The sequence below is a fragment of the Saprolegnia diclina genome (assembly GCF_000281045.1).
Source record: "Saprolegnia diclina VS20 unplaced genomic scaffold supercont1.11, whole genome shotgun sequence".
NCBI lineage: Eukaryota > Oomycota > Saprolegniomycetes > Saprolegniales > Saprolegniaceae > Saprolegnia > Saprolegnia diclina.
In genome coordinates this window covers 538853-549291 of record NW_008246078.1, presented here as the reverse complement: position 1 = coordinate 549291, position 10439 = coordinate 538853, and the positions used below count along the sequence as shown (strand labels likewise).

At 58.7% G+C, this 10439-nt stretch overlaps 5 protein-coding genes across 5 annotated transcripts; 3 read left to right on the top strand and 2 right to left on the bottom strand.

The window, feature by feature from the left end:
* Positions 1–1584: 1584 nt before the first annotated feature.
* SDRG_04552 (TKL protein kinase) lies at positions 1585–3298 on the top strand (the record flags this gene model as incomplete). The annotated part of the gene is made up of 2 exons (XM_008610227.1): positions 1585–2516; positions 2566–3298. 2 exons carry the CDS (start codon positions 1585–1587, stop codon positions 3296–3298), a joined length of 1665 nt encoding a protein of 554 aa, XP_008608449.1.
* Positions 3299–3386: 88 nt separating this feature from the next.
* SDRG_04551 (hypothetical protein) lies at positions 3387–4693 on the bottom strand. The gene has a single exon (XM_008610226.1). The coding sequence runs from the start codon at positions 4653–4655 to the stop codon at positions 3447–3449; it is 1209 nt and encodes a 402-aa protein (XP_008608448.1). The 5' UTR covers positions 4656–4693; the 3' UTR covers positions 3387–3446.
* Positions 4694–5562: 869 nt separating this feature from the next.
* Positions 5563–7066, top strand: SDRG_04550 (hypothetical protein). The gene has a single exon (XM_008610225.1). The coding sequence runs from the start codon at positions 5574–5576 to the stop codon at positions 6993–6995; it is 1422 nt and encodes a 473-aa protein (XP_008608447.1). The 5' UTR covers positions 5563–5573; the 3' UTR covers positions 6996–7066.
* Positions 7067–7639: 573 nt separating this feature from the next.
* Positions 7640–8807, top strand: SDRG_04549 (hypothetical protein). Its single transcript, XM_008610224.1, has one exon. It carries the CDS (start codon positions 7651–7653, stop codon positions 8776–8778), a length of 1128 nt encoding a protein of 375 aa, XP_008608446.1. The 5' UTR covers positions 7640–7650; the 3' UTR covers positions 8779–8807.
* Positions 8808–9205: 398 nt separating this feature from the next.
* On the bottom strand, positions 9206–10439 carry SDRG_04548 (hypothetical protein). The gene has a single exon (XM_008610223.1). It carries the CDS (start codon positions 10426–10428, stop codon positions 9265–9267), a length of 1164 nt encoding a protein of 387 aa, XP_008608445.1. The 5' UTR covers positions 10429–10439; the 3' UTR covers positions 9206–9264.

The following is a 10439-nucleotide window of genomic DNA, read 5'->3' as shown; positions in this document are numbered from 1 at the left end:
AGAACGTCCATGAACGGGCCGAGCTCCGTAGTCGCCAACTCGTGCGGAGCTTGTAAATCAGGCGGCACGTCAAGCTTCTTGGCGCAGAGCTTGTCGAGACCGACGACGAAGAGCTCGATAGCTGTCGATACAGCGAGCTCGAGGTCGTGCTTGTCGGTGGCAGCGGCGTCGCGGTACGCCATGTACTAGTACGCGTTCATGCGACCGCTGCCTCGACAGACACCACGACAGCCTGCACTGTCGTAGACACCGTAGCATGTAGGGTAGTCTGCGTCAGCGTGGCTGGCTTGGGCACCTTGGCGCGGCCCGACTTTACTGAGCTCTTGGTCTTCGCTGCGGTCCCACATCACAAGCGCAAAATGGCCTCCCTGCTTTGTGTGGAAATCCAACCAACCACTCGTTTGGCATACAAAAAGCAAGCTTAATTTTCTTCGATAGTCATTTGGGCTAGAACTTGGAGAAAATTTGAAAAAATTGGAAAAAATCCAAGATAGCAGAGGCCTGACTATTGGTCTGCAGTCAGGTGGCCTTAATTCTTGATCCATTCCACCTGTTAAATCCATGCGTTTTAACGTCCTATGATTGGTTTATAGACCTGGGACACCCCCTCTTCTACGACTTCGAAAACGAAGTTTGGTAATAATAAAACAACACCTCTTGCCTCCATCCCCCACTCCCTTACCCCAAATACCCCTTCACCCCGCCTGTTAAGGCTTCGTCTCGCTCTACAACATTGCCCGACCATACCCACCCCCTTCCCCCGCGGACCTTAAGCCCGAGCGCGCGAGGTATCCGAGAGATAAAGCAACGCGAAGGAGGACTCGGCGTTATTCCACTCAAAATAGTGCACGAATATTATTACTTCGACCATGTGTTCTGGAATGAAGCAAGAATTAAGTTTGCCTGTCTGAGGTCCCTTCCACCCAAGAACAGCTGTTAAATGATGACGCTCATCGTGGCACTGTATTCAGTGAGAGCAGTAGCTACTAAATAACAAATCAATTTTGCGCAGCATCCAAGAGGAGCTATGTAGCGTTTTAGCTTTAGCTTCTCGCAAAGATCAACCTGCTCGACAGTTGTCCAGCTATCACGCCACGATAAAGCACCGCTCTCGTCGACTGGTCTAGTTTAATGCGAGGAAAAAGCAAACTGACACCATATGGTACGTCGCTGAGCGAGTTCTGAACGCGCCGTCACGAGCGTTTCGACGAGCAAACCTGATACGAAAGTACCGGTATGGTGCAGGGAATTGGCGCAGAGCAACGTGTATTAGTAGAGAATGTGCACCTCTGGTGGCGCAATAGTGGTCGATCGCGTTTGGACTCTATGGTTCACGTCGCGGAAATCCGCTCTGCGAAGCGTTCCATGGCTTTAGTAGCCCGACTCGACGACATTTTTTGCTCAAGTTCAAAGGCGCAGCTTCTATGCACAAAGCGAACGCAAGGCCCAAAGCAAATAGTACAACCCGAGACAACTTGCTTGGGTGCGACGCGCCACAATCCACAATCTCGTTACCCACGCGTGTACTACGTACATGACAGAAGAGCTCGATTGAGCGGGTCGTCAGTTGCCGATATCCGCCTCATGCAGCGTGTTCTCGCCCACGTCGTTCTCGCCGCCGCGGCCACATCGGCGGCAGTTTGCCCCGCGACGGCGCCATGCTTCAACGCGACGACTTCCGACTGCCGCTCGGGCGACGCCAACCTCAGCAACGGCCTCGGTGGATCCTATTGCGCCTTGGGTGTTGGCACGTGCCAGAACGCAACGTTGTGCTACGACCACTTTAGCGGCTGCGTGTGCGGCGGCGACCGGCCGTGCTATGACCGCGAGAGCCGAACCTGTGGCCCGTGGCAGGCCGAGTGTGCGCCGCGCGCGTCGTCGTCCTTCGAGTTCTGCCCGAGTTCCATCGACGCGCAGTTGGACAATACACGTCGTCTGGAGACCACGACCGACGGTCTCTCGACGGGCGCCATCATTGGCATTGTCGCGGGTTCGATCTTTGGCGTCGCCTTTTGCTCTGGCTTTGTGCTGGGATGCGTCAAAGAGCTCAGGCGGAAGAGCGACGTATCACGACCGTCAAACATGTGGGCCGAAGCCGGCTCGCCGCTGACAGAACTAGCCCAAGCTCCGTCCGTGCTTTCCTCACCATCGAGTCCGCAGCTGTACCGGTATTCGTACTCTCCGGAACCGCGCTCGGCAGACTCTTCAAGGACGTGCACGCCGGTGGCGCAAGCGCCAGTAGAGCCTCCCGCACTGTATTCAAAGACATACACGGCGGCAACCGACACGACCAGCACCTTTGACGACGGCCTTGCCTCCATCTTCAACCTCGATACGCTCCACGTCAAGCGCATCACCGCTCCACTTCTGCGCCGATCGGAGCTCGGGCGCGGCGGCTACGGCGTCGTGTACCTCGCCGACCTCGGTGGCAAGTCGGTCGCTGTCAAGACGATGCTCGCCCACGGCGACCGCGACCGCATCCAAAGCTTCCTCGACGAAATCGAGCTCGCGGCCCAGTACGCATCATTCTTTAGTATCAAGTTGAAACTAAAAGCGACCCTCTAGGCTCAAGTCCGAGTACATTGTGACGTGCCTCGGCGCGGCGTGGAGCAGCCCATGCGACATCCAGCTCGTGCTCGAGTACATGCCCGGCGGCGACCTCTGCGACTACCTCCCGTCGCGGCCGGCGTGGGCGACTCGGCTGCAGTACGCTGTCGACATTATGCGCGGCCTGGTGTATTTGCATAAGCGGTCACTCATGCACCGCGACCTCAAGACGCGCAACGTACTACTGACGCAGGACTTTGCGCACGCCAAGCTCACGGACCTCGGCGTCGCGCGTACCGTCGACGACCACACGATGACGGCCAAGATGGGCACGTGCCATTGGATGGCGCCCGAGGTGCTGCGCGGCGACCGCGACTACAACATGGCAGCCGACATTTTCTCGCTCGGCGTCATTTTCACCGAGCTCGAGACCTGCAAGAAGCCGTACTGGGAGCTGCGCACGCGGGATGGTGCGTGGACGCTGCCCGAGTACGAGCGCTTGGGACGCATTGCGACAGGCACATTGCGCCCGTCGTTGAGTCCCGAGTGCCCGTCCTGGTTTCGAAACCTCGGGCTTGAGTGCTTGGCTCTCGAGCCGACGCACCGGCCGACGCTGCAGACGCTGCTACCGGCCTTTGAGACGGCGCTGCACAGCGCGTACGACGCATCCGAGACCATGTCGGCGCTGCCCCAAAACTCGACCAAGCGCGACGACGTTTCGACCATGCCACGCAATGCGACCAAGTACTAGGCATCTCTGTCGCAACTTGAAGGATTACTATTTGTTTCGATGTCTCTGGAGTGCGTGGGTTGACATTGCAGCTTGATACATTTTCCAATATGGAATCATGCTATGGAACCACTTTGATGAGATTGCATAAAATGTTATATAGGTAGGGTTAGGACATGGCGCAGCCTGCGTTTTGTGCGAGAAGGTCGCGCTTGGGCCACGGGTCGCGGCCAAAGAGGTACAGCTGGCACCGCCGCTTGTGGGGCTCGTCGGCCCTCCTCAGATCTTGCTTGAGCTGGTGGTATTCTTTCGCAAGGTCCGACGAGAGCGTGCCCGACCCGACCATCATGACCACGATCCGGTGCGTGCACACGGCGCGCAGCGCCCGAAGAAACGGGAATGCGTCGGCCATGTCATCTCGATCGACGCGAAGTGAGATCGTCTTGAGCGTCGCAGCGAGGCGGGCGACCGCGGGCGCGGCGCCGACGAGGTCCTTGAGCACATAGGGGTTTTGCGTCACGTTGACCGCCACCAGCTTTGGGCTCGTGTGCAAGTTGGAGAGGAGCGACGTGACGCCGGCGGCCGACAACTGGTTGCCCGAGAGGTCGAGGTCCTCAAGCTCCGAGCAGCAGCGCACGACGCGGCTCACCTTGGTCGCCATCGCGTCGTCTAATCCCGTATGATTCAAATGCAAGTGCTGGAGGTGCGGGAGCCAGCACAGCGCCTGGAAGAGCGATGGTAGGTGCAAGCTTGCATCGTGGCCCTGCAAACTCAGCGTTGTGAGATGCGTCAGATTCGGAAGCATTGTAATAAGGCTGGAAGGACACACGTCCGGAATGCTCAGCGTCAGCGATCCGAGCGCGTCGGGGTGCGCAAGGACGCTCGCGACGGCGTCGGGCGTGTGGGCATCGGCGTCGATCGAAGTGCGGGTGGCGCTGGCGTCACCGCGCCACTCAAAGCCTTGAAAGCAAGTAGGAAGAAACGCCGCCGAAAAGATGGTTGGCGTCGTCGGCGTCAGCGAGAGCTGTCTGTGGAGTGTCCTGGCGCCGGCGATCCACGCCAGGACGTCGGCGGTTCGATCCTTGTGGTTGACGTAAATTGCGGGCCAGCGCACGGCAATGTTTTGCTGCGCGGGATCGAGGAGCTCGAGGAGGCAGCGCAGCGACGGCGTGAGCGCCGATAGAGGAAACGCGCAGAGAAAGTCCCGACACGCAACCGGGCACGGGATATAGAGCGCAATGGCTTCGAGCACCTCGGGCGGACACCCGCGGTACGGGCGCGGGCGGCGCGACCGCTTGACGCTGCGGAGGAACGCAAGGAGCGAGACGACGACGAAGGCGAGCGCTTCGAGCGTCGATGCGCGGAGAAGCGGCGCCATCGACGATGCAAAAGTGGCCGCGATGCCTCAATGCGCCGCCACACCCGGTCTTTAGCACTGGCACAAAGCCACGCGGTCAAGGGAAATCACCGCGGAAAGGTCACCTAATGGTCGGAAGTACCACTGTATGGAAAGTTGCCTCGCATTTGCCCGGGTTGGCGTTGATGGGAAATGCGACTGTTCAACAACGACGACGACGAGTTGAAACGACTCGAATCGATATTAAAATTGGAGTTGCACCTCGTGAAGTAAGTTAGTGAGAGCATACTAGTATGCTGGTCGACGTGATTATGGTGCCAAAAAAAGGCGCCAAGAAACCGCAACGGTCTCTAAAAACACGTGGCACGCTGGGAGAGATCCAGTACCTGGGCGATCGTAACGGCAATCTCGAGACGTGGGGACCAAAAGCCAAGCAATTGCAGCGGTGACGCGACACATTGGTAGATCCGACGCAGAAACAAGCATCAAATCCCTCTATATCAACTCTACGGATTGGACATACATATGTGCAACTGGCAAGTAGAAGCGAGAAAAGAACGAGCTAGTGCGGACGTGGTTTGTTGTCAAGCTTTAGACCGCGCGTGTGGTTAGCTCGGAAAAAGTCATCAAAATACGTGTGGAGCTAAAAAGCGTGTTAGCACTATCGGTTTTTGAAACAACAAGGAAATTCGTGATAGACGTTTTTCATCCTATTACAGGTTGTATCTCCCACGTCGAAAAAGGTGGAGGAACTCAGACTCTCAAGTCAATACATGGAAAGGCTACACCATATCATATCGATGTCAATTCTTGGCCTCTGCAAGGGGCAATAAGAAGCTTCTTATTGCTACAATCCCAAGAAGCAGAATGTATGTAGTACCAACACTCTTTCCACGGCCTTTCTCCAGTTTGCACATTCTGATTTTTCGTTGTCGTTGCATGAGTCGCTGGACTCCCGAGCTCGTCGAGGCCGTTGTGCTCTATCTTGAGCGTCCACGTGACGTCAAGCTCGTTCTTGCGAGTTTGCCACAAAGTCTTTTGACACTGTCGCTGCAGTGCGTGGCCCAGCTCACCGCTATGGCGGTCGTGCATTGGCCCGAGGTGTATCTGGACGAGACAGCCATCAACGCGCGCTCGCTACGCCTGCTCGCTGCAGCCCGTCGACTTGGGCCTTCCATAGCTGTCCATGTCACAGCCGGCGACAGGTTCCAAGCACTAACGCGGCTTCTCGCGGGCTGCATCACGCGCGTCGACATCAAGTCGGCCTTGATTCTGCCGGCCGGTCTGCGCTTGCAGGCGGCGCTTGGTTCGTGCAGGGCGCTTCGCCACTTGTCGCTATTTATTCCTAGCAAGTCGGACGCTGTGGTGTGGCTCAAGCCGCTGTTGCAGCATCTCGCAACGACCAAGACGCTCACAACCCTCGACCTTCGATTCGGCAGAGACTCAATCCAGTCTTATGTCTTTGAGCACGTCGCACACTGGCTGTGTCAACCAAGCGCAAGCTTCCTTGTATGCCGTGGCGATGTGACGGCAGAAGAAGCGCTCTGGTCCGCGCTCGGCGCCAGCGCTGTCTTGACCGACCTCGTGCTCGAGAGTCCCAGGCTCCTCACCCGTCCAACGACCGACTACCGCCTGCCAGACACTTTGCGCACGCTTACATGGAAGGCTTCGAACGAGCGCAGCATGGGGCCTGTAGCAGCCATGCTTCGGAGCGTGTCGCGCCTCTCGTCGCTCACTCTCTCGTGGGGACATCTGCCGCCGTCGCCGCTTGTCGCAGTCGTGCGGGACTTGCGTCACTTGGTGGCAGTGGCGTTCACGGGCAATCGGCTCGGATGCAATGTCTTTCCGCCCGTATTACAAGCCATTGCCAACTTGCAGCTGCTCGAGACGTTGAGCTTGTCGGACAACCAGCTCACCGACTCGGTCGTGCCGTACCTGCTTCATATACTCACCACGTGCACGGCGCTGCGGATGCTGGACGTAGCCCAGAATGCCATGTCGGCGACGGGACTCGCAAGACTGTTGCCATTGCTCGCCACCAAGCCCAAGCTGGCGCGCGTCCAGCTCGAGGACAACCGCTACGTGCTGCGCGATCTCACGCACGTCGCGTCATCGCTAGCCCATTGGCCGAGCGCCAGTACGCTCGTGCTTGGCTTTGACAGCTCGCATGGCGCCGACGCCCTCTTGTTTTTAGAGAAAATACAGACGACGACGCCCATCCGTGTCGAGATGCGTGACTCGGAGTGGTACGTCCCGCGGCTGCTCCAGCGAGCCTACACCCGCGAGACGACGCGCTTGCGCAACGGAAACGACCAACAGCCGTGGACGCTTCGCCTTGTAAGCTACGCGCGAAAGGAATAACGCAGATTAGTGTTGAGGAGCTCTTGACGTGGAGATCCAGCGGCATCTTGTTGAAATTTTGTCGCTCGACGCTCGAGGTTCACTGCGATGGTCGCCAAAAACAACGTCACGAACAAGTGACCAAAGACGGCTCAACACTGCAGTGCTCGGCCAGTGCCGCAACGGCGAGACCGGTCGGTGCTCGACTCGAACACAGTGGCAGCGTGGTCGAGCAGGTCAAATGGGCCTGTGTGGATACTAATTCGAATGCGGCGTTCGAGGTGGCGCACTGGACGGGTCTCGCTAGCTCAGAAACAACCAAGTAGAAACCCCAGATTTCGGCGATGCCACAGCTGTGTTGCCCACGGGACGTGGCTCGAGTACGGTATCCAAGCCTTGGGTTCAGCGCGGGCTCACATTGCCTTTGCACTTTGTTGCGTGACAGGACCGTCGACCATGCTCTCGCATTGCGGCGCACGTACAAGGCAGTACAAGTCGACTCGTCCTGCACCATAAGCGACCGAGAGTCGCCCACACCGCCGCCGACTTTCATCCTGTTGAAGGTAAATTTGCGCTCGGTAGAAAAGCGCACGTAGGATGATGATTGGGTGCGTCCTCCTAAGTGCGAAGATCGCAGCTGGCATTTTTGACTTTGCATTTTCTTTTGGCACACGACATGGTACCGACCGCGCTCCGCCGAGCAGTCCTCGAGTTCGCCATCGACGTCTACCGCCCGCTCTCGATGGACGCCGCCGCCTTGCGCCTCGTCAACCATGCGTGGGCGGATGCCGTCGCAAGCGTCCCACTGCGCGTCCGCGTGCACATTCTCTCGACCACGTCGCAGCAAGACGACCATGTCGTGCGCCTCTGCGCTGTCTCGGCCGACCCGTTCCGATACCCGCTCGTGGCCAACGTGCACAGCGTTGACGGCATGGACGCCGACTACTTTGCCCAAGTCGAGCTGCACCCGTGGACATGGATGACGCTCGAGACAAGCGATGCGCTTCACGCTGCCCTCACGCGCCTGCTGGAGCGTGCGACTGGGTCGCAGCACGTGGTCGTGACCAACGTGATTGCGAACGCCAGCAAGTGCCAACCGCCCAAGTTTGCCGATGCCGTTGCGTACGAAGACACGCTCGACGATCGCAAGTGGTGCCGGCTCAAGCGCCGCAAGACGGCGGACGCGGTGCTACCGCTCTCGGCGCTGCGAGCTGTGCGCATTCAACCTGGCGCGCTTCTTCATTGGCGCGAGTTCAATTTGAGTTTTCTGGACTTTCCGCAATTGCGCCAGCTCACTTTGCACCAAGACGCGTGGCATCTCAACACGTCGTACGAGCGCCATGGAGCGCTGACCACGCTCGACTTGCACGTCGACGGCTGGCAGGTCGCCGCGTACGACCAGAGCATATGCGCCAGCAGCGTCTCGCTTCGACACGTCCAGTGTCCTTTGCTGGTACAGGCGCCGTTGCATGTCGAGACGATCGGCGTGCTCCTGCCGACAGATCTGAACAAGGCGAATGGCGCCGACCCGATGCTCGGCGAGAACGTGCAAACGCTCGTCATTGCTACGACCGAGACGGCGTGGACGGACGGCCACGACGACTGGCTGCGCCATGTGACGTCCCAAGTGACCAAGGTCGTCGTTGGCGTCGACGACAAGCACCTGCCTGAGATGCAGGCGCGCGCAGCCCAGTGGAGGACGCAGTATCCGCGTCAGCAATGCGTCGTTGAGCGGAGGGATCCATCAGACATGGATGCTGATCCAAGCGACGACTTTCCCTCGTACCTTCGCCAGGCGCCGTAACCACGACGTGTATATATCAATTTTCCAAATATGTGTTAGCCTTGTGTCCAGTCGAGGAGACTGCATCATGGTGTACTGGGTATTGAGGCCCATCGCGCTGAAGCACACTAGTGAGCCGGCCGTGAAGTGTTTTAGCTTGCTCAAAGTCCTCGACGCAACCCACAAGCGCCCAAGATTGATCAAGACGTCAGGACGATGTCGCATTGGCCGTTCTGTACGGTAGTACATGTTGCATGCATCGACGACATCCTGATCATTGTGCAAAATGATCATCCCATGTAGCCTTGGGACACCGCCTCGTAGCGCGATGCCCAACCCAGACGACGACTGTGGCGGCCGAGGTCCGAGAGCGCGTTCTAGGGTTAGGGTACCTACCCCGCGTCCAAGACCCAACGCTTTTTTCCATACCAACGCGACACGACGCAAGTGCGGAGTACATTTATCGATACAGTGGTGTATATTATCCAGCACATGGAATGTATAAACTTAGCTATCCTGTCGCCGTCCGCAGAGCGCCGTCGTCTTTGCCTTGAGCCAGCCAAGAAGATCGATGCCACTATCACGGCTGCCAACCGTCACCAAGAGCGCACCAATCATGAGGAGCGGCGTCGCAGCGAGCGCCGAGGTACCCGGCGCGCCTTGCACACCGACGAGCCAGCCAACGACCGAGCCAAGGACGGGTTCCCACAGAATTGCGACCGAAATCAGCAGCGGGCTCACATACTTGACGGCCAAGTTGGCAAAGGTGTGGCCGGCAATGCCCGAGACAGCCGCCGAGCCAAACGCAAGGCCAAATCGATCCGAGGACCCGAGGAAGCCAAAGAGCGCGGTGGGGCCGAGGCCCGTGAACGACGTGCCAGACTCAAACGCAAGCGAGACGACCGCCAAGCACAGCGTCGCGACAAATGTGACTGGAAATGCGTACACAAAAAGCGGCATCCACTCGCGGCAGGTCGCCCCGCCTTCAAAGTACACCAGCACGGCCGCCGCACCGAGAAGCGCGGCTGCGTTACCGGCCAATGTCACCTTGGGGCCCGTGTCGGCCGAGCCCGAGCTCGCGACGAGCAAGACGACGACGCCAAGGAACCCAAGGATAGCGCCGATAGCCTCCATGGCCGTGGGCGGCAGCGGACGCACCGGGCAACAAATGAGCTGGAAGAGCGTTGGCGCCGACGGTTGCTCCTTGTGCAGCGGGTGGTACTCGAGCGCCATCGCACCGTCGTCCATCTCGATGTGGCGGTCGGCTTGCGGTGTGACGACGACGACAACGGATGACGGCTCGTGCGTCGAGGCTTCAATGGGCGGGGCCATGCGGCCTTGGACTGAGCGAAACGCGAAGCGCAGCGTCATCAAGGCGACCAGCAAGAGCGGCGTCGTGCACACAAGGAGGAGCGAGTCCAAAAGCGAGGTATGGGCGACACTCCAGCCCCACGCGCCAAAGTGAAAACTGAGCGAGAGGCCAATGATGCAAAGCAGCGGCAGCGACGCCTTGTAGCGCGCCCAAAACGCAGCATCGAGCGCCTTGTCGGTCTTGAGCTCATACACAAGGCCAAAGAACTGCAGAAAGGCCGTGAGGAGGAGGCGCCAGCACGCTTGCATGAAGGGCGGCGTGTCGGTGAGGAGCGCGAACCAAATGCCACCGGACGACATGGCGAGGACGG

Excerpts from the sequence above, each read along its gene's own strand:
- SDRG_04551 (XM_008610226.1), bottom strand. The coding sequence starts at position 4,655 with ATGGCGCCGCTTCTCCGCGCATCGACGCTCGAAGCGCTCGCCTTCGTC.
- SDRG_04550 (XM_008610225.1), top strand. The coding sequence starts at position 5,574 with ATGAGTCGCTGGACTCCCGAGCTCGTCGAGGCCGTTGTGCTCTATCTT.
- SDRG_04549 (XM_008610224.1), top strand. The coding sequence starts at position 7,651 with ATGGTACCGACCGCGCTCCGCCGAGCAGTCCTCGAGTTCGCCATCGAC.
- SDRG_04548 (XM_008610223.1), bottom strand. The coding sequence starts at position 10,428 with ATGTCGTCCGGTGGCATTTGGTTCGCGCTCCTCACCGACACGCCGCCC.